The sequence below is a fragment of the Arvicanthis niloticus genome, chromosome 5 (assembly GCF_011762505.2).
Source record: "Arvicanthis niloticus isolate mArvNil1 chromosome 5, mArvNil1.pat.X, whole genome shotgun sequence".
Classification (NCBI taxonomy): domain Eukaryota; kingdom Metazoa; phylum Chordata; class Mammalia; order Rodentia; family Muridae; genus Arvicanthis; species Arvicanthis niloticus.
The window spans coordinates 25,344,417-25,372,156 of NC_047662.1; the positions used below are offsets into that span (position 1 = coordinate 25,344,417).

General features: G+C 39.4%; 2 protein-coding genes across 16 annotated transcripts in view; one reads left to right on the forward strand and one right to left on the reverse strand.

Annotated features, from left to right (window-relative positions):
• The window catches only part of Yars1 (tyrosyl-tRNA synthetase 1), a 29,369-nt gene extending 27,267 nt beyond the window's left edge, over window positions 1-2,102 (reverse strand). The window contains exon 1 of one of the 2 annotated variants that reach the window (XM_034502260.2): window positions 1,713-2,102. In XM_034502260.2, coding sequence (XP_034358151.1) covers window positions 1,713-1,877 — 165 coding nt within the window. In that variant the 5' untranslated portion in view covers window positions 1,878-2,102. The remainder of the gene's footprint in view (window positions 1-1,712) is intronic. The other variant, XM_034502261.2, reaches the window with a different exon arrangement.
• Window positions 2,078-27,740, forward strand: part of S100pbp (S100P binding protein) — a 44,494-nt gene continuing 18,831 nt past the window's right edge. The window contains exons 1-7 of one of the 14 annotated variants that reach the window (XM_076934156.1): window positions 2,078-2,211; window positions 10,380-10,703; window positions 10,812-10,945; window positions 11,072-11,170; window positions 12,338-12,420; window positions 13,885-13,976; window positions 20,167-20,194. In XM_076934156.1, coding sequence (XP_076790271.1) covers window positions 10,382-10,703; window positions 10,812-10,945; window positions 11,072-11,170; window positions 12,338-12,420; window positions 13,885-13,976; window positions 20,167-20,171 — 735 coding nt within the window. In that variant the 5' untranslated portion in view covers window positions 2,078-2,211; window positions 10,380-10,381 and the 3' untranslated portion in view covers window positions 20,172-20,194. Of the gene's footprint in view, window positions 2,367-9,195; window positions 9,311-10,379; window positions 11,171-12,337; window positions 12,421-13,884; window positions 13,977-20,166; window positions 20,195-27,740 lie in introns of those variants that run through there. The other 13 variants (XM_034502268.2, XM_076934154.1, XM_034502269.2 and 10 more) reach the window with 13 other exon arrangements.

Consider the following 27,740-nt stretch of genomic DNA (forward strand, 5'->3'; position numbering starts at 1 on the left):
AGAAGGCCACAGGAAAAAGGAGAGAAGGGTGATGGGGGACGGTAGGCAAAGTGGGGAGAGAGTGAGAAAGAAAATATGAGGAATGAAATTCTGAGAGAAACAGAATCACAGACGAGCTTGTGCAACACTATTCTGTAAAAGGAGGACACCAATGGGCACATCTTATCTGACTCTAGTCCCCTGAACTGCCCAGGAGCCGTATACACCTAGGGACAGAAAGAAAGCTGAGCTTGGGGACCAGGATGAATAATGGGTAGTATAGCCAATGGGTCAAGTTTTTCTTTTTTTCACTGAGGGCCTTGTAAAGCCCAACATGACCTTGAATTCAGCTATGTAACCCGGAAGTGGCCTTAAATTCTGGGTCTTTTTGCTTCCACTTCCTAAATGCTGGGATTACAGGCATGTGCCACCATGCTCAGGTCGGTTCACATTTTTCTGGGGGTGGGGAGAGTTGGAAAAAAAAATTCTAGAACTTTAACCTTGTGGATATACAAGAGACTAAAATGTACCCTTCAACGAGGTGAATGTTCTTAGAGACAGAACCCGACCTAGCCAGAAACTCTTTATGTAAACAGGGCTGGCCTCCAAACTTGCAGTTATCCCCCTGTCTCTGACTCTCAGGTATTGAGATTATAGGTAGCAAGTACCACCACACCCAGGACAGGTAAATTTAAAAAAAAAAAAAAAGCTTGGTGGTGCCACTGCCCTTAGTGTAATTCTAGTCAAGTCTTTATCTGGCTTGTAAAACAAAATTTACAAGCCCTCATGACTTAGCTCCTACCTGCCTCTCCTAAAAGAACACGTCAAACGAAAGCTATAGGTTCTGTGGAGGAACGAACATCAGAGGCACAGGCAGGCAGGGACGGAGACAGTTCTGCTGGTAGGGAGGTTTTTGTTTTTTGTTTTTTTTAAATGCTCAAGAAAGGCCTTTCTCAGAAAGTTCCCATGACTGGAGTTCTGAAAAGTAATGGGAGCGAGCGGGCTGGCCAAAGAGATGGCTCTGAGAAGAAAGGAAGGTGAGATAAAGACCAGTGTGGTGACTGGGAAGCTCTGTGCTCTCCATTCCAAGTAAAATCAGCCTCCTTGGAGAAAGGGTGTGTGAGGGCTCTGAAGACCGAGCCCAGGGTTTCATTACTTGCTTTACCCACATCCATGAAAGCCAGAAGAGGGCGTCAGAGCCCCTGATACAGGCCGTGTCGAGCAGCCTGACATGGGTGCTGCGAACTGAAACCGGGTCTTCTGCCAGAGCAGTACATGCTTTCAATCTCAGCGCCATCTCTTGGGCCAGCCCGCTCCCACTTCTTTTCAGAACCCCAGTCATAGAAACTTTCAGTACTTGCTTTATCTAAGTGGTTTGGGCGATGGGTCCTTTTGAATTTCCGGTTCTCTCCGCAAGAGCCCTGGGAGGACATGGCCCTGACTCCCTAGAGCCTAGCAGTGCTCCCGGCATATATAATAGGATGGGTGGAATGTGGTTCTCAGCCCCAGAATGACTACAGCACAAAATACGTGCACACAAAGGGTGAGCCTGTTGTAGTTTCTTTTGCACCGAGAATGGCTGCTTAACTGATTTACTGATCAACTAGCACAGAGGGCCTGAGAACTGCCCAGGCGCGGAGAACCCGGCCCCACACATTTAGGGATTGGTCTCGGAAATCACGGAACTTCAAGTCCTCAATACCCAACGGCGCATCCCAACCCCAAGGCCCGACCTGCAGGTTCCGGGTGATAAGGTGCAGCTTCTCCTCAGGGCTTGGAGCATCCCCCATGGCTCCGCTTTCTCTGTTTCCCGCGCTCAGCCGGCACCCGCGCCCTTTCCTCGTTCGCCGCCGTCTCCGCGTGCCAGGAACTGTCACGCTCGTCCCGTCAGGTTGCATCAGCTGAGCTCGTAGCTCCGCTTGCTAGGCCTAGATCCTCTCCCCACTCCCCTGGAATAGCCCCGAGTCAGGAGTAGCAGAGAGTCGAAAGAATCGATGAAACAGGAAGAGGCGGAGCCATCAAAAGAGTGTAGGGGCGGGGTTAGAAAGGCAGCCTAGGACGCAACCTTCTCAGGGGCGGGGCGGTTTCCTGCCAATCACTGTTTGCTTGCCCTCCCCCTGGTGTTGGCCCCGCTGCCTCGGGGTGGGGGAGGTCGTGAAGGGGGCGATAAAATGGCGCAGGGGGCGGAGTGAGGTGCTGCCGCTCGCCCAGGCTTTGGCCCGGCTTCCGGAGGTGAAGAGCGGGAGGGACGAAGGGTCGGCGTCCGTCGTCTAGGCAAGGGTTCGGGGGCGCCTGTTGCTTCTCCACAGGGCCGCATACATCGTCTGCCCCCGTGAGGAGTAGAGAAGCTCGTCTCGCTGAGGGAAGGGCTGATTCTCGCTCCTGAGGTGATGGCGGGCGGGGAGGTTGTCCCTGCCCCCCACCTCCACATCCGTGGGCGAGTGACGCCCCTCATCCTGCTGAGGAAAAGGGAGCTGTCAGGTCCTCGGGCCGCGTGCGAGGTCCGCCGGCCCTGCCAGTGGGGGAAGGGGGTCTTTCTCTCCCGGTGCCCTCCCCACGGGAGGGTGTTGTTGCTAGGGAGAGCGGGGATGGCGGGCTTCCCGCGGTGCGTCGTGGCGGGAGAGGGCGACCCACCCTCGGCGACAGCGGGCCGCAGCCCGCTGAGGTGTGGCTGTCGGCGGCTGTCCCCTGAGGTTGGGTGCACTGGCGGAGCCGGCGGGGGGACCTGTGTCGCCCCTGGGGGGAGGGACACGGAGGCAACACGCGCTTCTCCCGCTAGCCGCGGGGAGGCGAGAACTCGCTCTCCCGAGTGGGAGGAGGGAAGTGCAAAGGCCCTGGGCGCGGCGGGCAGTGTTCCTGCGGGGGAGGCCCGCGGCATCCTTGAAAGGCATCCCAGGGCCGCAGGGAAAGCTGCAGACACCTCTGGATGCGCCCTGAAGAGGGCCACCAAATGAGGGCGGAGTTCACCGGCTGCCCTCATTTTTTATTATTATTATTATTTTTTCCTCCCTGGTTGTTAGGAGCCCCAGGCTTTAATAGACTATTCTTTCTAAAAGAAACCTGTTGCTTCAGTTTAGAAAAATCTGCTGCCTGGGCCTGTGGAGGGGGATTCTAGTCTGGGAGAATTGTTACTTAAAGCAGAGATTTCCAGACGGGTTGTCTTTCCATTTTACAATGTTTGCAGTTAGCACAGAGGGAGTTGCAAAATTCTTTTGATACTGTCAGTTCCCTTTGTTTAAAAAAAAAATTTTTTTTTGGGAGGGGCTCATTTTAGTGATACAGCCTTTTTTGGTGTATGCTGTTTACCACATGTGTATTATGTTTAGGAGAGGTTGGAGATCAAAGACAAATGAGAAGTCCCCTCCTTCTGCAAAAAAAAACGATCAATCCTTGCTTTTGGCCCTGCATATCAGACCCAGTTGGGTAGTGGTTTTGGTTTTAGAGCCTTGAACGAGGGTGTGTAGTATACATTTGGCATTGGCATTTTACTGTCCTGAATAGAATAATGAGGCTTTGTGCTCTAAGGCAATAGGTTTTCTGAGGTAAGATAAAAATAGATGGGGGAACCAGTTTCTGAGGTTGCAACCAAGAGGTTAGAGAACAGAGAGGGGGTGGTACACTAAAGTGTGAAGAAGGGGGTGGACAGGTGAGGGAAGTGGAAGGACAGAATAGGGTCACACTGAGATGTGGAGCAGAATGAAGAGAATTTGGAAATAGGAAAATATTCTTAACTGAAAAATAAAGAAGCTTCCATATTTGAAAGATTTACCAGGCAAGTGCCAAGAATGGCAGGTGATGGTAGTATGGGAGAGAAGTAATTTTGAAACGTCACTTAAGAGCTTCAGTATATTTTATTATTGTGATGATGAATTTTTTTGAGACCGAGTCTCTCACTATGTATCACTGGCCTGGAACTCAGAAATCCACCTGCCTCTGTCTCCTGAGTGCTGGGATTAAAGATGAATGCCTCCATGTCTTGCAAGAATTTGTTTTATCGAAGGCTTCCCTCCCTTGGAAATTCAAGTTGCCTTTATCTCAAACACCATCTTTTCTCTCCCTTTGTCATGTGTAGCCCATACTGGCTTGGAATTTGAGATAGAGCCTCAGGTAGCCTTGAACTCCTCATCCTCTTGCCTCCCCCACCAACATTCTGGAAATACTGATAAGTGAGCGCCATTATGTCTGCCTTTTTTCAGATGAGTGTTCTCATTTATACTGAAGTTCAGAGACTTCAAATGAATTGCTGAGGTATTTGAGTTTTAGCCCGGTGCTTCTAATACAAGCTACTTCATGGGCCGTTAATTTGAAGAATTTACCTGATATTTCAGTTATCCATCCAGTCTGGTCCTAAATTAGTTTAATGACAATATGGTTAAATGCTTTACTAAGTAGATCATACTGAATAATTTCTAAATTGAGTTTGGGGAAGTTTCTTGCCTGTTTAGCCTTTTTCCTACCATTCCTGTGCTTAAGGCTCTTTGGGTGAGATGGATATAGGTGGTGGGATGAAATAACCATAGCTAGTGTACTAAGTGCCTTATGTTCATGTCTTACTTAATATTTGTAATAACCTCATGAGACTACTGGACTATGAGGCTTCCTATTTTATAGGTGGAGAATGTTTGAGACTTAGAGTGTACCTTGTACACTGGCTTTATAACTTAATTTTTGTTGTTGTTGTGGTTTGCTTTTTGAGACAGGGTCTCACTCTGTTGCCCAGGCTGGCCTGAAACTGACAATGTAAGCTAGGCTGGCATCGAATTCACAGAGATCTACCTGTCTCTGTCAGTTGAGTGATAAGATTAAATGTGCATGTCATCACATCCACCTAGGCCAGCCTGGTCTACATAGTGAGACCCTGTCTCAAAAAGACCAAAACTTTTTTTTTTTTAAATCAATTTGTGTGTAGGCATGTACAGTATGCAAGTTTTTATGCATGTGTATAGTGTGGAAGTGGAGGTCTGAGAAAATCAGTCAGTTCTTTCCTTCTGTCTTACTAGAGAGTAAATTCAGATATCCAGGCTTGTGGGATAAGTACCTTTACTCACTGAGACAGCTAGCCATCTTCTAAGAGTATTGTTTTATTAGATATTTCAAACAGAAAATTAAGCAAGGTAGCATAGTAATAATTACCGTTATACTTACTGTCCAGGTTTATCTTCCATCTCTACAGATAAAAAAAAAAAAAAAAAAAAAAAAAAAAAAAAAAAAAAAGCCAGGTATGGTGCCTGTAGTTTTAGGATTTGTGAGGCAAACAAGGAAGGAGAACCAGGAGTTCAGGACATTACTGGCTGTATAGCAAATTTCAGGGTAGTCTGGGCTACATGAAATCTTAACTCAAAGAAACCAAAACATTACAGATAGACTGAAGCTATTCATGTCTTCTTGCCAGTACCAGAAGTTATTGCTATCCTGAATCTGGTGTTTCTTATTTTTAAAATATTTTTTAAAATTTTGTGATATCTGTATATATTCATAGAAACTTTTTTTTTTTAAGATATGTTTATTTTATATATGAGTACACTGTTGCTGTCTTCAGATATACCAGAAGAGGGCATCAGATTCCATTACAAATGGTTAGTGAGCCACCATGTGGTTGGCAGGAATTGAACTCAGGACCTCTGGAAGAGCAGTCAGTGCTCTTAACCTCTGAGCCATCTCTCCAGCCCTATAGAAGCATTTTTTTAACAGATAATTACAGTAAGGAAAAGGTAGGAAATCTTTAGAAGACATCAGCCTATTGCATTTTATGGGCCTTATTTAAATGATGGTTTGTGTTTCCTTAAGTCTGAAAAATATGAATAAGGTAATTGGAAAATTGAGCAGGAGTTTAAATTTGTTATTATTTTTTTTATGTGAATAGATGTTTTGGCTGCATGTATGTCTGTGCACCCTGCTACAATAGTTGTGAACCACCATTCAGGTGCTGGGAGTGATGCCCAGGTTCCCTAGAAGAGCAGCCAGTGTTTTTAACCATTGTGCTACTTCTCCAGCCCCTGAGCAGGATATTTTAGGATAAGGAATTGTTATTTATAGATAAAACAGTGTGATAACTGAGATTTATTTCAAAATAATCTACTAAAGGAGAGAAGGCTGGAATAAGAGATTAGCAATGGGGTTGGTAGATGAGGGGAGGAGGGCTGAGTGATGACCATGGAAGTTAGTTATGTTACTTACAAGTTTTTTGTTGTTTGTTTGTTTCTTTGAGACAGAGTCTCTCTTTACAGTCCTGGCTGTCCTAGAATTCTCCGAGTAGACAAGGCTGGCCTCGGACTCACAGATATCCACCTGACTTTGCCTCCAGAGTGCTCGGATTAAAGGCATAATACTACCCTGCCAGGCTTACTTTCATGTTTTAAGTTTAATTATTAAAAAGAATTTTTGAAATTCAGGAACTAAAGTTGCAAAGAGAATGAGTTGTATGAGTTAAAATGTATTTGTCTCTTTGTGTGTATGAATATGATATCGCTTTTGATGCTTTTGCCATTTGAAACATTAAGAGGAGCTCAAAAAAGTCAATTTTCTGTCTCTGGATGATGGATGACATCTGTGAGACATAGGGCAGCTTCTGATGCATTTTAGGGTAGGTTAAATTATTTTTCCAAGTAATAAAAATCTGTCTTTAGTATCTACATACTCCATAGTATATTATTAGCAAGCATAGTAAATTTAGAAGGCCTAGGTTTTGGATTCTACTTTTGCCACTTACTTAATGACCTTGGAGGCAAGTAAAATATACTGCAGCTGGCACAAAGTTGTTTTTTTTGTTGTTGTTGTTTTGTTTTTTTTAACTTAAAAAAAAAAAAAAAAAAAGCTGGGCAGTGGTGCCGCATGCCTTTAATCCCAGCACTTGGGAGGCAGAGGCAGGTGGATTTCTGATTTCAAGGCCAGCCTGGTCTACAGAGTGAGTTTCAGGACAGCCAGGGCTATTCAGAGAAACCCTGTCCCGAAAAACAAAAAAACAAACAACTAACTAACTAACTAACTAGCTAAATAAAAGCTGCACATTTCTGAAATTAAGCACTGTACTGCTGTCCAAAAAAAAAAATGATACAGGGTATGATTTGAGACTGTATAGCTTTGTCTAGCTCACTCTGCAGATCGGCTGACTTTGAACTCAGAGGTTGCCTGCCTCTTCCTAAGTGCTAGGATTAAAGGCATGTACCATACGCCTGGCCCATCACACTTCAGAGTTATCTAGATCCCCTCTAAGTATAAAATGCTATATTTCCCCCTCCTTTCTTTTTAGTGTTTTATTGTCTGTACCATTTTATGTTCTCTCACATTAGAACTTAGTATTTGGTGTTTTCTTGCTAACATGTTGCCAGGCATGGTGGAACACGCCTTTATTCCCAGCACTTAGGAGGCAGAGGCAGGTAGAACTCAGCCTGGTCTATAGAGCAAGTTCCAGGACAGCCAAGGCTATACAGAGAAATCTTGTCTTGAAAAACCAAAAAAACCACCACCACCACCACAAAAAACAAACAAACAAACAAACAAACAAACAAGAAAACCCTAAAAAATTACATGTTCTGGGAGATTGGGAATCATATTTTTATTTCTTAAAAATTATAGAGACAAAGTATGTAGCTTAGTTGTTTGATGGTTGTAGCTCAAATTACTGCTGAAGGAATGTCTGAATTAAAGCTGAAAGTTAAGGTGTGGTATGAGGGGTAGTAAAGTGAAGGGAATTTTAGTTTAAAGAGCTTTTAATGGGGGCTGGAGAGATGGCTTAGCGGCTAAGAGCACTGCTTGTTCTTCCAGAGGTCCTGAGTTCAATTCCCAGCAACCACATGGTGGCTCACAACCATCTGTAATGGGATCTGGCGCCCTCTTCTGGTGTGTCTGAAGACAGCTACAGTGTATTCATCATATATATAAAATAAATTAAAAAAAAAAAAAAAAAAAGAGCTTTTAACAGCAGAAGCAGGTGGATCTCTTGAGTTCTAGGCCAGGTATACAAATTGAGTGTGGGACAGTCAGGGCTACACAAAGAAACCCTGTCTCAAAAAGCTAGAAAGAGCTGAGTGGAAGCTGGTGGCTCACAATTTTAATCCCAGCACTTAGGAGGCACAGACAGGCAGGTAGATCTCTATGAGTTCCAGGCAAGCCTGGTCTACATCAAGTTCCAGGACAGCTAGGGCTACACAGAAAAACCTTGTCTCAAAAAACAAAACAAAACAAAACAAACAAACCAGCTATAAGGAAGCCAAGTGAAGAGGTATGTTCCTGTAATCCTAGCACTTGGAAGGTAGAGGATCAGAAGTTCCATTCCACTACATAGTGATTTGGATGCCAGCCTGAACTATATGAGACTCTACCTCAAAAAACAAGCACTTGCCTAGCATGAGCAAAGCCCTCCACTGGATCCCCAGTGCCACATAAAGTAGGTATAGTGGTGTGTGCCAATGATCCCAGCCCACTATGTATGCTAAGCAAACACTACTCAACCACATCCCTAACCACCACACTAGCTTTTAATTATACAAGTAAACATTCATGTAGAAAAAGAGTTGAATGATGTTGAAACTTGACTCTATAACTGATAATAAGCAACAATTTTTGTATTTATATCTTTGCTAACTTTTTCTTTGTATTTTATATATATTGAAAATGAGGCCGGCAGTGGTGGCAAGCCTTTAATCCCAGCACTTGGGAGGCAGAGGCAGGTGGATTTCTGAGTTCGCGGCCAGCCTGGTCTACAGAGTGAGTTCCTGGACAGCCAGGGCTACACAGAGAAACCCTGTCTCGAAAAACAAAAACAAACAAAAAAAATGAGGAACAGGCTTTGGAGTGGCTATGATTTTTAGAATTTGGTAAGATCTTTGACAAGGCCTCATCCTCCTTTTCCAGCCCTTTTCTATTTTACAAGAAACAAGTCCAAATGGTTAAGTGACTAAATGATTAGGACTTGTTAGTGACATAGCCAGATCTTAGGTCATAGAACTCCTAGTTCTTATTTACCCAACTAAAGCAGACATAAGAAAGTGCTAGTTGTTGGGAGGAACTAAACCAGTTCTTAGTTGCATAATTTTTTCCTCTAAAGATTTTTCTTTGGTGTTCTTTACTGAAAATAATCCAACTTGCTGGTATTTTTTAAAAAAAATCAAGATCAAAATTAATAGATGGAACACCTTGAAGCATAATGCAGTTGACTTTGTAATTATCGGGGTTGAAAGTGATGAGAAGATCCTTTAATTTTCTTTGTGCCTGCAGGAAGGTGGGAGTCAATCACTTTGACAAGTCTCCTGAAAGGAACAGCCAGCAGGAGTTGAAACCTTTTTCCATTTGGTCTCGTGGCAAAGGCAGATTGCTCCAGCAGCTCCACACAGTATGCAAGACATCTTTTTTAATTTTTGTTTTTTGAAACAGGGTCTCACTGTATAGCTCTGACTTACCTATAACACTCACTTGCTTTTCTCCTGAATGCTGGGATTAAAGGCATGTACCACCTATACCCGGCAACATTTATCTATCTACTTCCCTCCTGATTTTTTTAAAATTTCATTTTCATTTAAAATTATATATTTCTCTCTGTGTGTGTATGTATATATATATATATATATGAGTGTCTATATGCTCAGTTGGGTCACAAGCCTGGAATCCCAGCTTCTGTGGAGGCTGAGGCAGGAGGATTGCAAATTCAAGGCCTGGTTGTGCTACAGAGCAAGTTAGATCTAGTCTGGGTATCTTAGTAAAACTCTGTCTAAAATTAAAAAGTAAGAAAGAGCCTGGAGATGTAAGGGCTTGCATAGCATGCGTGAGGCTCAGGGTTAGTCACTAGAACTGGAGAGTAATGCATGTTTCTTTTTTAAAAGTGTAAACTTCATGTCTAAGATATTTCACAAAACATATATTTTGCTTGAATATTGTAGTCATTCTATGGTAGTACATATAAATCTACTTTAATGTGCTTTTATGTAGTTGAAAATGTTTTTCACGTGAATGTCTCATGATTTTATTGAACATTTCTCTTCGAGGTGGACATTTAGGTTGCCTCTAGTATTTGACTGTTTTGCAAATACTGATTTGAACATCCCTGTGTTTTCATGTGCATTTGTAGTAGTAGGTAGGTCCATATGACAAATTTCTATTTGTAGTAGGTAGTTCAGTCTGATAAACTTCTAGAAGTGAGATTAGTAGATCAGATAGTGTTGCCAAGTTACTCATCACAAAATCGTATATTAACTTATACTTTACTAGTAGTCAAAAGTTTCTTATTCAAACATTTATTTTCATAATGCTAGTAAGATTAAATATCTTAATTACTTCTCAAGTTACACATCACGGAGCAAGCACAGCATTTGAGATCCTAGGATGCTTCCTGTATACATATAGTAGATTGGAGTTGGTTTAAGGTATTTCTTGTTCTTCAGCAAAACTTCCTCATATTTTTCCAGATATGACGTGCTCACTCTTGCCCTCTGAACAGTCTTCTGGTACCTCTTTTCTGCCTAAAGACAGTGCCTCATTTTCTTGGGGCTCCTCGGATGAAGATGAGTTGAACGACTCCTTGTTGGAGTTTTCTGATGGAGAAGAAGATGATGGCCATTTCAGTTTCACTGAGGAAGAGATTGAGAGGCTTTTGAAGGACGATGATGGTGGGCATAATGAGTATAGATCGAGAAAGAGTCAAATTCTACCCGATACTCCTCAAGAAAATTCTTTGTACAGCTTGGGATCTTCAGCTGAAACCCCTGGCTTCCTCAAACTACCTCAACTAAGTACATCAGTTGGTCATGGACCAACTCCTAGTAAATCATTAAACAGACACTTTGTACTTGAAAAGAATCTTATAAAAGTAACTGTTGTTGCACCATTTAATCCAACAGTTTGTGATCCTGTGCTTGATAAAGACAAGATCGATTCCTCCAAAGAAACGGAAAAACCTGCCTCTCTTCGGGAACAGACGAGAGAAGACGATCTTCATCCTAATGAGAATAAACGTTGCACTGAACCTGAAGGGGTCAGTCCCAATAACTCTGCTTGGGATGGGCCCCTGCTTTCTTCTCCTTCAAACAATAACATCGAACAAAATGCCTCTGATAAAAATATGCCTGAAAGTAAGAAACCTACCCCTGTGTTCTCTCAGATCTCCAACCATTCAGAGGTACCCAACAGGAAAAATAGTGGATCACACAAATCAGGTTGTGAAGTGAGAATTCCAGTTGTGTCCAGTTCATCAAACAGAGTAAGTACATTTTTTCAAGACATAGTAGAAATGAAGTTATTTTCTTTCATATAGGAAAGAATTCCTATATACTTAACTTCCATATATAAAATGTATAAAACTGGTTGGAGAGATGGCTCAGTGGTTAAAAGCACTGACTGCTCTTCCAGAGGTCTAGAATTTAATTCCCATTAACCACATGGTGGCTCACAGCCATCTGTAATGGGATCCAGTGCTCTCCTCTGGTGTGTCTGAAGACAGCTGTACAGTGTACTCATCCTCTGCCTCCTGAGTGCTGGGATTAAAATTGCATGTCACCATGACACCCAGTGAACTACTTTCTTTTTTGGTATTAAGGATTAAGCCTAGTGCATTGTGCATGCTAGTCATATACTGTACTGCTAAGCTGTACCCATCCACCTGACAACTCTTAACTATAAATTGAGTAAATGTTACTTCACATTACAGAAGATTTAATGAAATATGTATTTATAGTGTCTGGTACATGGCTGGCCTGGAATTCATTGTGTAAAGCCTGACTGGCCTAGATCTTTCAGCAATCATGCCTCTGCTTCCTAAGTGCTGGGATTACAAACATGAGTCACCATATCTAGCCCAGGCTTTTTAATTTTTCTATGTGTGGTTTTCTTTTAAATGCTGGAGATCCAAACTAGGGCCTCACACATATTAGGGAAGTGAGCTATACCTCTAGACTCTGTTTAGCTTCTGAGCCTGATTCCCTGTCTCCTAAGTGAGTATTGTATAAAATAATCCCATCTTCAGAAAAAATTTTTCCTTTTTTAAAAATTATAATTGCTATCCTATTTTAAATGCTACTACCATAGTGTGTTATACATAGTATTTAAAGATAATCATTTATTAAAAAAAAATATTTCCCTAGGCAGTGGTGGCATATGCTTCCAGTCCCAGCACTTAAGAGGCAGAGGCAGAGGCAGGGAGGATCTCTTGAGTTTGAGGCCAGCCTGGTCTACAGAGCGAGTTCTAGGACATCCAGGGCTACACAGAGAAACCCTGTGTCACACCTCCCCCCAAATATATTCTCATAGAGATCTTTACAGTTGAATGATACAGCTGCAAATTATAAAAAAATATAACTAGTAATTATATGTCCTATTGTATTCCTGCCTTTTGCTCTGGAAAACAACAATAACAACAACAACAAATCAGCATGCCTTTGACAAGGATTCTGGGGAGGCGAAAGGTGAGAGAAGACTAGGCAAAGTCATTCCTGTTCTACAAACCAGAACCAGGTAATGTAATATAGAACCATTCTGGTCTCTGATGATTCTCTTTCATTTCTTTTCTTTCCAGGATCATCTTTACTATGTTTGGGGGGTAGGGTGTGAAATCCTGCAGGAGGACCAGGCAAACTTGAAATTCTAGGTCAACCTGTTTGTGTCATCTCAAGCAAATCATTCTCTCACTTCAGTTTCTCTGTCAGTAAAATGAAGCTAATAGTGCCTTCTCTACAGCTTTGAAAGGTTATTTTGAAAAACATACTAGTAAAACACTGTATAAACACAAAATTTCCATGTATGAGGAGGCCTGATCACATATTTGATAGGAAGTAAGAATTTTAACAAAAAAAGGTTAAAATTGTTTAGATAATTATTTAGTTTTTATATTACTGGGGACAAATACTAGCTAGGCTTGCAGTTTGAGGCATCTTTTTAGTTTACTTTCTTGTTGCCAGGAGATGGCAGCATCTATACGTGGGCATTTTCAGTAGTGTGTACTAGAAAAGCTACTTTATAGGTTGAGTCAGATTGATTTAATTACAATAAACTAGAAAAAAAAGACTTTTATTATATACTCATGGTGTATTTATTCTTATTTAAACATTTAAAAAAATGACAAATCAGGTTATTTGCCACTAAATTTTAGTTTTGTGGGTTCTGTTTTATTTCTTTTTCTACATAATTGAGGGAAGCTTCATCAATTTTTTCCTTTTATTTGAGATTTTTATTTTTGTTTTACATGTATAGGTGTTTTACCTATATTTATATTTGTGTGCCATGTGTCCACAGAAGCCAGAAGAGGGCGTCAGATCCTCTGGGACTGGAGTTGCAGTAGTGAGCTGCTATGTGGGTAATGGGAGTTGAACCCCAGGTTCTCTAGTAGAGCAACCAGCACTATTAACTGCTGATCCATCTCTCCAGCCCCACTTTGTGAATTCCTTAGAGTGAAATTATACCAAAACCCACGCATCAGGCTGCTTGGAACACTAATAAATTCCAGTGTCAGTGTTTTCATCCACTGACTCTTCCCATACAGAACAATCATTATGAGCAAGGACTAAGAAACTGCTCTTGGGAAGGTCATGCATGATTGCCCTAAATTGCTAGATTTAGCTGGAAGGTTTTTTTTTTTTTCCCCAGTCTTAATCTTACTCACCTTTTGCTGTGTGGCTCAATCAAGTTTGCTAAACTTGAGTTACTCAACAACTGTTTTCTCTCTCTAGGAGCTACTTCATTTTTACCTTCTGCTATTCTTTGTGAGCAGAAGTTTTATTTCTTTTCTTCCTTTACTTCTAAACTCTATACTTGATTTGAGTTTTGCACTATAACTAACATTGTCTTTTCTCTCACTGGATTTTAAGAGAATTTGCTTCTGAAAGTTGGATGTTTTACCTGTTATCGATATGTGACTTTTCTACAAAGCACTATAGTCATGGTTCTAATGGATGTTTTTCTTCCTGGTTTGCTTTATTCAAGGATGTTTTCACAATCAGATCTAGAAAAACAGAAGGACATTTATCTCAGCAAAGTCATTGCTCATATAGAAGACCCAGGGGACTCTAACCAAGGTAACATGGTAACCAAAGAACGAAACGGCATATAAAACGTGGATTGAGGCTTTTTTTTTTTTTTTTTTTTTCCATGGTAATGAGCTTAAACTGGGATATTGTTTTGAATTTTTTAAGCTGATGAAGAAGAAAACTTCCTTATCCAAAGATTTACTTCAAAGGGTTCTTTAAACAGATAATTATGCAAAGTGGTTTAGACAACAAACATTAAAGAGTTCAGGCCAGTGACTCTCTCCCCTGAAGCTGAAGGCTGTGAACTGGGGGATGCTGGTAGTCGTCGTCGCTGTCGCTGTCGTCGCTGTCGTTGTCGTTGTCGTTGTTTTGACTGTTAGGTAGTAGAAGTGGATGAAGTGAAGTTCCTTACGAATCACTGTTTCAGGTCTTTTAGAATGTGGAGTTTTTTTCCCTGTAGCCTTTGCTTTTAAATGTAAAAAGCAAGCATTTCAGACATTATCCTGCATCTTGGCTTCTCAATACAAGTCTGAACTATGTTCTAGATCCTTCAAACTTATCTCCTTGTAGCTCATTAGAAGCTATTGCAAGCCAAAGTGGAAATTATACTGTTTTATTCAGTTTGAACCAGTGGCTGATGGGAAATTTCTAAAGAGAGAGGAGCAGAATTGAAGACATGGAATGTTGGAAGGTTTTATACTGACAAAAGGTTTTCTTCCCGTAAAGGTCATGCTGTATTCTGTTTTGTTTAGCTTCTTTCCTTATTCAACAAACTTTGTAGAGTACTTTTAGAAGTGTTAAGTTTGAAAATTAGGAACTGGAGACATAAGTAATAGGTCTTTGCCTGTGGTGGGAATTCATGGTCTAGAGAAGATCGTTATATAAAATATTGATGAGTTTTCTAAAGAAACACTTAGATTAATGTAGAAACCAGGAAAGAACTCTTCGGTGTATGTTTGAGAAGAATAGAGATGTTGAGAAAGATGTCCTGGAAGGTCCATAGAACTTAGGGCTATTCTAAGGAAGGGTATAGGAAAATTGTTCTGCAGTGAAGACTCCTTTCTCTTGAAAAGTCCTGGGTTAGTAGTTTCTGTTTTTAAAGGTTTAGAGTGCTAATAGCAATCAGAAATTTTAAAAAATAAGTCACTTTAGTTTTTGCTCAAGATTTTATTAAATAATCAGGTATCGCTGGTGTTCATTTCTTAGCCCCTTGCCTGTGAGGTCTGTTTGTTTGAACTATTAGGTCTGGTGGAAGTAAAGACATTTTTCCACCCATATCATTGGAAGGCAGACTTTAAAGAGATTTGTTCATTGTTCATCTTCAAGCTTGGTTTTTGGTTTTTTGTTTGTTTGTTTGTTTGTTTTTTTGCCTGGATGTTTTGTTTCTCCCTCTGAGGTGGCTTCTTTTATATCCTAGGAGATGGTGCTGGTATCTAGTTATATTTTTCTTTTTCATTTGAGGTGTTCAAAGAAAATTTCTCATGCAAAGCAAGTCACAGTTGTTCACCTTTTTGCATCTTTTCCATTTGCTTTCTTATTCAGCAGTTCCTCTCTCAAAATTACTACAATTTATATTCTATTTTCAAGAATAGCTAGGAATACAGTAGGAAAGCAACAGACTTTAGTGGTTGAAAAAAATAAAGTTTAGACTTCTAGGTTTATTTTTATTTTTGTTATATTTTCTTTGTACACATGTGTGCACATATGTAACCATGTGCAGCCACAGTGCATGTGTGAAGGACAAGCTGTAGGAGTCAGTTTTCGCCTTCGACCATGTGGGTCCCAAATATTGAACTCAGGTCATTAGGCATGCAAGTACTTTTACGTCTGAGCCATCCCACTGGTACAACTTCTGGGCTGTATCCTGCCACCATTGGTGACTAGATGGGACCTTGAGCCACTGGAAACTTGTTTGCAAAGTGAGAATAATGAAGTTTAGTTTGTCTGAAACATAATTATATATTCAAATACACATATAATGTAAGGACAGTATTTAGCTCAAGCTAATACAATTTTAGCTAATAGAATTTATTAAATACCAGTATTGACAAGAAAGTTTGAGGCTGGGGTGATGGCTTAGTGGTTAAGAACACTTACTGCTTTTATAGAGGCCAGGTTTCCCAGAGCCCATATGACTATTTACAAACTGTAATTTGTGGAAAAACAAAACAAAAAGCCCAGAAATTCCAGTTCCAGGGAATCTGATATCCTCTTCTGGCCACTGCCAGGACTAGACTTGCATTTAGTACACATACATATGTTCAGTGAACACTCAAAAAGTAAAACAAAACCAAAAAAATCTCTAAGAGAGAAAGTTCACTCTTCATAGTGAAGTATTTTTAAGTGTTTTAGAGACAGGTTCTTCTTTGTAGTCCTAGCTGTTCTGCAACTGCTATGTAACCAGGATGCCCTCAATCTTAGAAATCCTCCTGCTTCTGTCTCCCAAGTGCTGGGATTAAAGGCATGTGCCACCATGCCTGGCTCATTATAGAGTTTTTTAGGTAAAATAGTGAGATATGTTTTAAGCCTCAACAAATGACATAAAACAAAAATCTTGTAAAATAAAATGAAACAGCTTTGACAAAAATGTTGGTAAATGAAGCTGAATGATGAATACATAGGTGTATATTATGGTTTTGTTTGGTTTTTACTTTTGCATACATCAGAAACATTCTATAGTGAGATTTTTAAAAATTGACTTATAGAAATTCTTTTTGACATCTATTAACATTTTCCTGTCTAGTTATTCTAAAGATTTCTTGTATCTCTGACATTTTTGTCTTTCTTTCAGTAATTTAGTATTGTTTATTGTTATTTCTTTTAAGTTATATTTATTATTATTGTGTGGATGTATATACCATGGCGTGCATGTGTCTGGCATGTAACTGAAAGCTTTGTGGAGTTAATTCTTTCCTTCCACCTTTATGTAGGTTCCAGGGCTTGAATATAAATACACACACATATATCTACACACACACACACATACACACATGTGATATATGTTATATATACATGTAAATACATATAAATTGTTATATAAATAATGATTAAGTGCTTTTACTCAGTGAGCCATTTCATTAGCCCTTCATACCTACCTCCCCTCTTCCTCTGTGTGTGTGTGTTTATGGGCCTGGAATTAATAATCCAATGTCTGCACTTTACTTTTCCAGGCTCTTACACTGAACATGGAGTTGACAGCCATATTAGCTAGACCGACTGGCTAGCTAGCAAACCCTTAGGATCCACTTACTGCTTTCTCACTACTACTGGACTTACAGACATTTACTGTTCTGTCCAGTTTTTTACATCAGTGTTACGAATCCACATTCAGGTCTTTGTGCTTGTGCACAGGCACTTTACCAGTAAACCATCTTCCTAGCCCAGTACTATGTTTTTTGTGCCACTTTCCATGTACAGTAGTACGTATGCACAATCTTAAGGTTTTGGGAGATTCTTTTTTTTTTTTTTTTTTTTTTTTTTTTTTTTTTTTTTTTTTTTTTTTTGGTTTTTCCGAGACAGGGTTTCTCTGTGTAGCCTTGGCTGACCTGGAACTCACTCTGTAGACCAGGCTGGCCTCGAACTGAGAAATCCGCCTGCCTCTGCCTCCCAAGTGCTGGGATTAAAGGCGTGCGCCACCACCACCTGGCGGGAGATTCTTCAAGATAGTTTCATTTATATAAGCCTGGCCTTTTACCACTATGTAGCTGAGGCAGAGCCTTTTTTTAAGACAAGATTCTCACTGGCTATCTCTGGCTGGCCTAGAATTTGGTGTGTAGAACATGCTGGCCTTGAACTCACAAGATACTCCTGTTTTTGCCTCCTAAGTGAGAGGATGAAGGAATTTCTTAACTATCTGCCTTTACCTTCTGAGTGCTGGAATTGCAGGTATACATACACCACACCAAGTTCATGAGTGCTAGGGATAGAGTTCAGTGCTTCCTTTGTGTTCACCAAGTTCTTCCAGCTGAGCTATACCCTCAGTGTCTTAGCTACTTTTTGTCGCTGTGAAAAGACACCATGATCAAAGAAACTTTTATTAAAGAAAGACAACATTTAAGAGGGGGTTGCTTATAGTTTCACAGGGTTAGTCCATGATCATGTTATGAAGCAAATAGGCATAGCACTAGAGCAATAGCTGAGAGCTTTACATCCTTATCCACAGACAACAGAGACAGAGGCAGAAAGAAAGAAACAGACACCAGGCGAGGGTGGGGAGCATGGTACTTTTGAAAACTCAAAGCACATCCACAGTATCATACCTTCTCCAACAAGGCCACACCTCCTAGTTCTTCCCAAACAGTTCCACTAACTGGGGATCAAGCATTCGAACTATGGGGTCATTCTCATTCACACTACCATACCCAGCTACTCAAGTTTTGAGATTTTTTTTTGTATTCCATATGGCAAATGAGGGAAGTGTGTAGTCTTCATTTTTCCTTTTCTTGTTTGCTTATTTGTTTCTTTTTTAAAAAATTAGTTTTATGTCCATTGGTGCTTTGCCTACCTGTATGTCTATGTGAGGGTGTCAGTTTCTGGAGTTACAGTGAGTTGCCATGTGGGTGCTGGTTTCATAGTGTTTCCTAAACTAGTAAGCCTTGAACTCACAGCAATCCTCTCAATTTCTTAATCTACTCTACCACCTAGAAATATCAAAATTAACATTTTGATACAGTGTGTCCTATACAGTAGAGCCTATAAAGGGAGTATGTTAGTTTGTAAATTGCTTCACTCCTCCCCCAGATGGTTTCAGTGTGTAGCCTGGCTGACCTGGAACTTGCTCTATAGACCAAACTGGCCTTGAACTCAGAGGTCTGCCTTTCTCTGCCTCCCAAGTGTTGGGATTAAAGATGTGCACCATCACCACTTAGCTATACATTAAGAATTTTAGTCAAGGGCCAACTAGATAGCTCATCAAGTATGAGTGCTTGCTGCTTTAGCCTGGTTGAGTCAAGTCCCCAGAATCAAATCAAAATGGAAGAAGAGAACTCAAGGACCTCCACATGTGTACAGGAAGACCACTGGTTCTAAACCTTCCAAATACTATGACTCTTTAACACAGTGCCTCATGTTGTAATGACCCTCCAACCTTAAAATTTTCACTGCACTTAATTATAACTTAACTTTAACTATAATTTTGCTACTGTTAAGAATCATAATGTAGATGTCTATGTTTTACAATGTACTTAGGTGACCACTGTGAAAAGGTTACTCAACCCCGAAGAGGTCAAAACCCACAGGTTGAGAACCATTGATGTAAGCAAACACATAAGATAAAAACAAATAAACTTTTAAAGAATAAGTAAAATAAGTGAGTAAACAAATGAAAATATATAGTTAAGAGGGGGTGGTGGCACATGCCTGTAATCGAGCATTCAGGAGCCTGGACTACAGGATGAAAGATCCTAGCTCCAAATACAGCAAAAAAAAAAAAAAATTTTTTTTTTTTTTTTAAGCTTCTCCTGTAATACACCTATAATCTTAGTGCTTAGAAGTTAGTAATTAGGACTGGAGAGATGGCTCAGCAGTCAAGAGCACTGACTGCTCTTTCTATAGGCCCTGAGTTCAATTCCCAGCACCCACATGGTGGCTCACAACCATCTATAATGGGGTCCAATGTCCTCTTCTGGTGTGTCTGAAGACAGCTACAGTGTACTCATATACATGAAATAAATAAATAAACCTTTAAAAAAAAAAAAAAAGAAGTTAGTAATTAGAAACTTGAGACCAGCCGGGCGGTGGTGGCGCATGCCTTTAATTCCAGCACTTGGGAGGCAGAGGCAGGCGGATTTCTGAGTTCAAGGCCAGCCTGGTCTACAGAGTGAGTTCCAGGACAGCCAGGACTACACAGAGAAACCCTGTCTCGAAAAACCAAAAAAAAAAAAAAAAAAGAGAAACTTGAGACCAGCCTGAACTACATTTGGGATCAGTGAAGTAGTAGCTCAGTGAGAAAGGCCTTCAGTCAAACTTGATGACAGAATCCCAAGGTGAGAGAAGAGAGCTAGACTTCTGTGTTTGAGTGCTGGCCCTCCCCCTTAAATACATAAGTATAAATTAAAAAAGAAAATGTTGTTTGAGGGCAATCTGTATTACATGAGATCCTGTCTCAAAACACCAAAATAAATTCTGTAGTAATTACAAAGTAGTCTGTCTTGAATAATTAGGTTGTATCTGTTTTCATTAGTATGCTGTAGTAGAAATTCTGGTCAATAAATGTTTTGTACAACTCTTATTTCTATAGGATGAATGCCTAGAAGTGGAATTACTAGGTAAAGTATATAAACATTTTAAAAACTCTTGTTGTATGTTATTAGTCATCCTGATCAAAACACTGAATTTTTATTTTCATCGATATTGATAGGTAAATTTAATATTTTTAATTAGTAAGGTTAAATTTTTATAATCACTGATTATTTATTTATGTTTTTTTGAGACAGGCTTTCTCTGTGCAGCCCTAGTTGTCCTGGAACTCACATAGATCAACTGCTTCTGCCTCCTGAGTACTGGGATTAAAGGCACGCACCATCACCACTGACTGGCTTAACTATTACTTTTTGTTTGTTTTTTCTAGATAGGGTTTCTCTGTGTGTAGCCTTATCTGTCCTGAAACTCTATAGACAAGGTTGTGAGATCCAACTACCTCTGCCTCCCAAGCACTGGGTTAAAGGTGTATGATACCTCACCTAGCTAAATATTACTTCTTAAGATCATCTAATGTCTAGTCCATGTTCCAGTTTCTGAAATTGTTCCCACTATTCCTAGGCAACATGTGGCAGAATCTGATGAAGGTTCCCATCTTCAGTTATCGTCTCAGACTCTTTTTTGTCCACATTCTGAGTGTTGTCTGATCACTTCTAGTGACATTTAGTTTGGTTTTCATTTTCTATATTTCTGTAAACTAGAAGCAGGATTAGATTCAGATTAAGCATTCTGGGTAGAGCTAGTTGAGAGGGCTGTTAGGTGCCTTTGTACTCTATGTACCTTGACACTTAGAAACAGGCTATTGAACTAATGTTACTGAGTTTGTTAAGGTGTTAGTAGGCTTTCCATTATAAGGTACATTTTTACCCTCTAATTACTGTTGTTTATGGTATGATCCCTTAGTATCATATGAATATCCTATTCCCCTACAACTAACTTTGCCTAATGGTTTGAACATTCATTAATGATTTTCCTCTGAATTAGCTGTTATAGCAGGACACAGGTGTTTCTACCCCTCACCTCTCTCTATATAATCTTTAGTCTTTCTATTTTAGAATATGTATTTATTGATAGTTTTATACATGTATGCAATGTATTTTGATCATATCCACCTACATGTTCTCCCAGTGACCTATATTCCAGCCCTCATGGATATTTAAAGTTATGTTTATAGTTCCTATTCTTTAAGAAAAAATTATGTGTGTGAGTGCTTTGCTTGCATGTATGATTGTGCATTGTGTGTGTATGTCTGGTACCCATGGAAGCCAGAAGAGGGTGTTGGATCCCATGGAACTGCAGTTACAGATGGTTGTGAACAGCTATATGGGTGCAGGGGATTAAACCCAGGTACTCTACAAGAAGTAGCAATTGCTCTTAACTGCAGAGCTGTCTTTCTAATTCCCATTCTTAGTCTTTCTGATGGTCAGTTTGATCTCAAGTTTGACCATCTGGAGCTCCTTCAAGCTGAATCCTACTCATACCAGCATTAATCTGTTTTTTTATTGTTTAATTGCTGCTCAAAAGCACAACACTTACTTTATTAACCCATTTGTAAGTATCATGGAAGTCAGGTAGTCAGTCATGTCAGTCTCCAGAATTTCTCATAAATCTGAAACTCTGTGCCTGTCAATAAGCAGCTCCTTTCTCTGCATACCCCAGTCCTTGGTCAGTATCATTCTATTTTCAGATATTATAAATTTGACTACTGTAGATACTTCATATTGATGAAAATATACAAGCTTCGTTTTCTTAGGAGTGACTTACTTCACTTAATGTGTTCAAGACTCACTCATATTATGGCGTGTGACAAGTACTCGTCTTAACCTCTTCCTGTATATGTATGTGTACAGCTAGTTGGCCTGGTTGTTGTGAATAGTGCTGCTGTGAGCATAGGTCTGTAAGTATGTCCTTTGGAGAGTTTGTGGTTGCTTGGTTTTGTAGTCTGTTGTTTGTTTTAAGATGGGGTCTCACTTTGTAGTTCAGGCTGGCTTGAAACTCATTGTATAGCCCAGGCCAGCTTTAAATTTGTGGTTATTCTCCTAACCTTAGCTTCCTGAAAGCTAAGATTGCAAATATGAGCCACCATGCTTAGTTCAATTCTTTGTGATACATATCTAAAAGTAGATCAAGTGGTAGTTTTATTTTCATATGTTTTGAAGAATCTCCGTATCATTAATCTGATTTTTGTCATTGATTCTTTTATTTTATGAATTATATATTTTCGTGTGCTAAGAATCTTTTGTCTAACTCAAAGTCAGAATTACTGCCTTGTCTTAGCAATGCGAGTTAGATCTATTACCCATCCTGAAATTATTTTGTACATAGTAAAAGACATTAGTCAAAGTGGTTTTGTTGCTTTTTTCTTTTTTGTATTAATTTTTAAAAATGACATTTGATTTTCTGTCTGAGTATTTACAAGCCACAGCATGAGAACATGTAGAGTCAGTTCTCTCCTCTCCCCATGAGGGTATCAGAGAGCAACTTCAGGTCATCGGCTTGGTAGGCAGCACCTTATCTCGGAGCCAGTTTGTTGGCCTGAATTTTAGTTGTTTCTTTACTATTATGAGAACAACTCATTTTTGACTAAGTTACCTTTGTTTCGTTGTTAAAAATCAATTAACCTAAGCCTATAGAGAAAAAAAATCTAATATGTTCCATTAATTTTATTTTGCAGTTATTTCAGCTATTATATATTTTCTTTCTGTTGATGCATAAATGTTATTTAATTTTTATTTTATTATGTGTAGGGTTATTTTGCCTGAAGGCATGACTGTGTACATGTATCCTTAGAGTCAGATGAGGGCATTGCATCGCCTGAAACCGGAGTTACAGGATGGTTGTGAGCTGCCATGGGGGTGTTGGAAATTAAACCCAGGTCCTCTGGAAGAGCAACCAGTGCTCTTAACCACTGAGCCATCATTTCTGCCCTCCAATAGATAAATTTTAGAATCAGCCTATCAATTTATTTAAAAAGCCTGCTTGGACTTTTATTAAAATTGCATTGAATTTCTAGAAATTGGGTAAAATTTAGCAAGAATGAGTATCTTGATTGATCCTTATTATTAAGAATGAGCCTTAATTATTCAATCTTTAATTTCTTTCAGCAGTGTTTTGTAACCTTCAGTGTCTTCAAGCTGTTCTGTACCCAGACTGGCCTTAAACTGCTTATCCTCCTGTTTTACATTCTGAGTGTTAGTCCACAGGCTTGAACCTCTGTATATAGCTGTTGTATAGCTTTTGATGTACTCCCTTGCACATCTTTGGTATCCCTTAGTATTTCATATGTAATGCTCTTGTCAAAGATATATTTTAGAATTTGAGTGTCTTTCTAGGTATGGTAGCACATAAGTGTAATCTCAGCATTCAGGAGGTTGAAGCAGGAAGATAAGGGGTTTGAGACCAGCCTGATTTACATAAGACCCTGTCTCAAAGAGAGAAAAGCACCTCCTATACACACACAAATAAGTACTTGTCCTATGATAGTATATACAAATTCAGTTGATTCTTATATATTAATTAGAACTTGCTTATTAGGTTTGTAAGTAGATTTCATCAAGGAGTTGGATGTGGTAGCACACACTTGTAATCCCAGCACATGGGAGGCAATGGCAGGTGGATCTCTGAAAATTGGGGCAGCCTGGTCTACATAACAAGTTCCAGGACAGCCAGGGCTATGTAGAAAGACCCTGTCTCAAAAATAATAATAACGAAAGAATCTTTTTTCCTTTTTCCCCTCCCTTCTTTCTTTGTGTGTGTATGTGTATACCTGTACAGAGGCCAGAGGAAGACTAATATGATACTCTTCATATACTGCCGTACTTCCTTGAGAACTGGGTCTCTTCATCAAACCTCAAGCCCCTGGGTTAGGTTAGGCAGGCTAAATAATCTCTCAAGATCCTAGATCCATCGGCCCCTGCCTCTAGCTCTGGAGTTTGTAGACGTGTGGTCACACACGCTTTGTTTTATTTTTCAGGACAGGGTTTCTCTTTGTAGTGCTGGCTATCCTGGATTGCTGCTATATGTAGACTAGGCTTGAACTCAGAGCTCTGCCTGCCTCTGTCTCCAGATGCTGGGATTAAAGGTGTGGGCTACCTACCTGATCCTAGCTTGGCTGCTGGAGATTCAAACTTGGGTCCACTTCTCTACCCGTCATCACTTGTTTTTTGTTTGTTTGTTTGTTTGTTTGTTTTGAGACAGTCTTACTATAATCTGGAACTATGTAAAACAGGTTTACAGAGATCTGCCTGTCTATGCCTCTGGAGTGCTGGAATTTAAAGGCCTATGTCACCATGCCTGGGCTATTATCAGGTCTACACAGATAACTATGTTGTTAGCAAATATGCTTTTATTTGTTTTTTATTTGCCTTTTCACCATATTGCATCTAAATGCAACATTTAATACAAGTAATGAAATCTTTGCTTTTAGTATTAGAGGAATACATTGAAACTTTTACCAGTTATAATAGTGTTTTCTATAGATTTCTCTTGAGTATACTTTATTAATTTGAAGATGGTCCTTCAGTTATAGTTTGGAAGTTTCATTGGAAATGAGATTGTCAAGTATTTCATTGGAAATGGATATTTTTAAATATTTTAAATGTGTCTACTGAAATGATCGTATAGTAGTTATTTCTACTAATATAGAGTTATAGTTGATTTTTCAATGTTAACCTATCTTTTATTCCTGGTTTTATGCATATTCCCAAATATCTTTATCTACTATTATTGGATTGATAATTATTTATTTACAAATAGTCTGGTGTGTGTGTGTTTCAAGACAGGATTTGCCTGTGTAGCCTTGGATGTCCTGGAGCTTTCTTTTACAGATAGTACTTTATTGTAGTTGTTATGGGTATTTGTTTGTTTGTTTGTTTGTTTGTTTGTTTGTTTTTGAGACAGGCTTTCCTATAACCCAGGCTGGCCTTGAACTCATCATATATTTGGGAATGACCTGAACTGCTGATCCTCCTCTGCTTTCATCTATGAACATCTGCAACGTCTTTTTTTATTTATTAATGTATTTTAAAAATTCTCTTAACAATGTTTTCACTTTTATTATTACAGGTCTTGTACATATTTTGTTAAGTTCATTCATAAGTATTTAATGCTTTTTTATGCTGTATTAAATGATATTTTACTTATTATTTAGATGGTTATTTCTAGAATATAGAAATACTGATTTTATATTTTGACTGTATGACTATATTATATAAATTATGCTGAATTTTCATGTTAGTTTTATGAACTTAATAGATATTTTAGAATTTGTTCCATATCTGTAAATAAAGATAGTTGATTTCTTTCCAATTTATAAGCCTTTTATTTTTCTTGCCTTACTGTATAGCCTGTGGTCCTGAGCACATTAAATGTGATGTAGGTTTATTAAAGATGCTCTTATCAGGTTAGGAAACTTTCCTTCTGATTATGTGATCATTTTTATCATGAGTAAGTAACAAATATTGTTAAATGTATTTTCTGTATTTATATATCGCATTTACAAATTTACAAATGCCCTAATAGTATTTTTCTTTCATTCTGTATTCTTTTCGTTGATTGATATATTGAGTTTTGTGATTCTCGAGACTGAATTCAAGGGCTTGTATATCCCATGCTAGCCTCTATTGTGTTAGGCCATCTTGCCTAAGCTTTCTCAGTCTTAAGTCACCTTTACTCAGTTTGCTAACTCTTTTTTTAAAAGTTTGTTAAAATTGTATGTATATGAGAGAGAGAGAGACAGAGACAGACAAGACAAGACAGTCAGATATTCGATGGATTGCTTGACATGGCATGCTTGTAGAGTCAGGTTCTCTTCCACCTTTCTGTGGGTTCCAGGACTTGAACTTGAGTTATCAGACTTAAACATCAGGCACCTTTATTTGTTGAGCCATCCTACAGAGTTTTTAAAAGGATTTTTAGCTGGGCAGTATTGGCATACTGTTTTAATCCAAGCTCTTGGGAGGCAAAGGCTGGCAGACCTCTCTGAGTTCAAGGCCAACCTTGTCTACAAAGCAAGTTTCAGGATAACCTGGGCTATTAAAGTAAAACTATTTGTAATATTCTCTATTATTATTCTTATTGTTTCAGGGTATATAGAGTTGCTTAGTTTCAGACCTAATTGGGTGATCTGTGAGGGGAGCTGTGTTTTTCTTGTTTTGCTTTCTTGAACAGTATATCTAGGAATTTATCAAACTTACTGATATTTTCCCCCACAAATAAGGTTTTATTTTCATACTTCTAAAAAGTTGGTGTGTGTGTGTGTGTGTGTGTGTGTGTGTGTGTGTGTGTGCAGTACATATGCATGCATGTGCTGCAGCATGTGTGTGCTCAGAAGATGACTTGTTGGAGTCAGTTTTCTTCTTCTCCTATGTGAGTCCCAGGATTGAACTTTGGGGTCATTAGGCTTGGTGACAAGTGTCTCTAATTGCTGATCTTTTCTTTTTTTCCATGCTTTGGGTTTATTTTTCTTGTTTTCTAGTTCTTTAGTATAAGGGCTTAGATCATTAACTTAAAATCTATTTTCTCTAAACACTTAAAGTTACAGTTTTTCCTTTAAGTACTACTTAGGTAAAATCTTTTAAAATTTATTTATTTTTATTTCATGTGCATTAGTGTTTTGCCTGTATGTATGTCTGTATGAGAGTGTAGGATCCACTAGAACTAGGGTTACAGACAGTTTTGAGCTGCCATGTGGGTGCTGGGAATGAACCTGGATTCTCTGGAAGAACAGCCAGGGCTAACTGCTGAGCCATGTCTCCAGCCCCTCAAATCTTTTTTATTTTTGTGAGTTTGTTTGTTTGTTTGTTTTGAGGTAGGGTCTCAATTTGGCCTTGGCTAATCTGGAACTCTCTATACAGATTAGGCTAGCATCAAGCTCCTAGAGATCCACCTGTCTCTGCCTTCCAAGTGCTGGGATTAAAGTGTGTGCCGCCATGCTGGCAAAACCCTTAACTTCTTATGATCCCTTTTCATTTAATTAAAAGGTTAAAATCAATCCTCACTCCCCACCCCACCAGTGTGTGTGTGTGTGTGTGTGTGTGTGTGTGTGTGTCTGGCTGGCCTGGCTGGCTGTGTCTGTACTGAGGATTGAACCTCAGGGTCTCCCATGTTCTAAGCATTGACAAGCATTGACTGTATCATCAAGCCATAAGTGCAGTCCCTAAAGATACTTTCTAATTTTCTTGTGATTTTTTTTTCACTTAATAATTGGTCAATTAAATTAGAAAAGTAGTCTTATAATTATTTATGTTTTTATTATTTATGTTTTGTGCATATTTGTACATACAGGTCTTAGCACAGAGACAGAGACAGGAAGATCCTAGAGGCTCACTGGCCAGTTTGGCCAATTGGAGAGCTCTAGATTCAGTGAGAGATTTTGACTCAAGAAAAGGAAAGTCACCCAGTATTATCTTTTGGCCTCATGGATATACAAGAGAATTTCTTAGGTTTGGGGAGAGGAGATTCTTAATCATAAAAATAGGTTTCATAGAGAACAAAGAATCAACCATAGAGCCAGGCTTCTTGCCTTTAAATTTAAAGACACCCTAAAAATAGGACATTGTTTTTTCTATTGAGGTTTTCTTTACTCTTATGTCACCAAAGAGTGCTTCTGCTGCT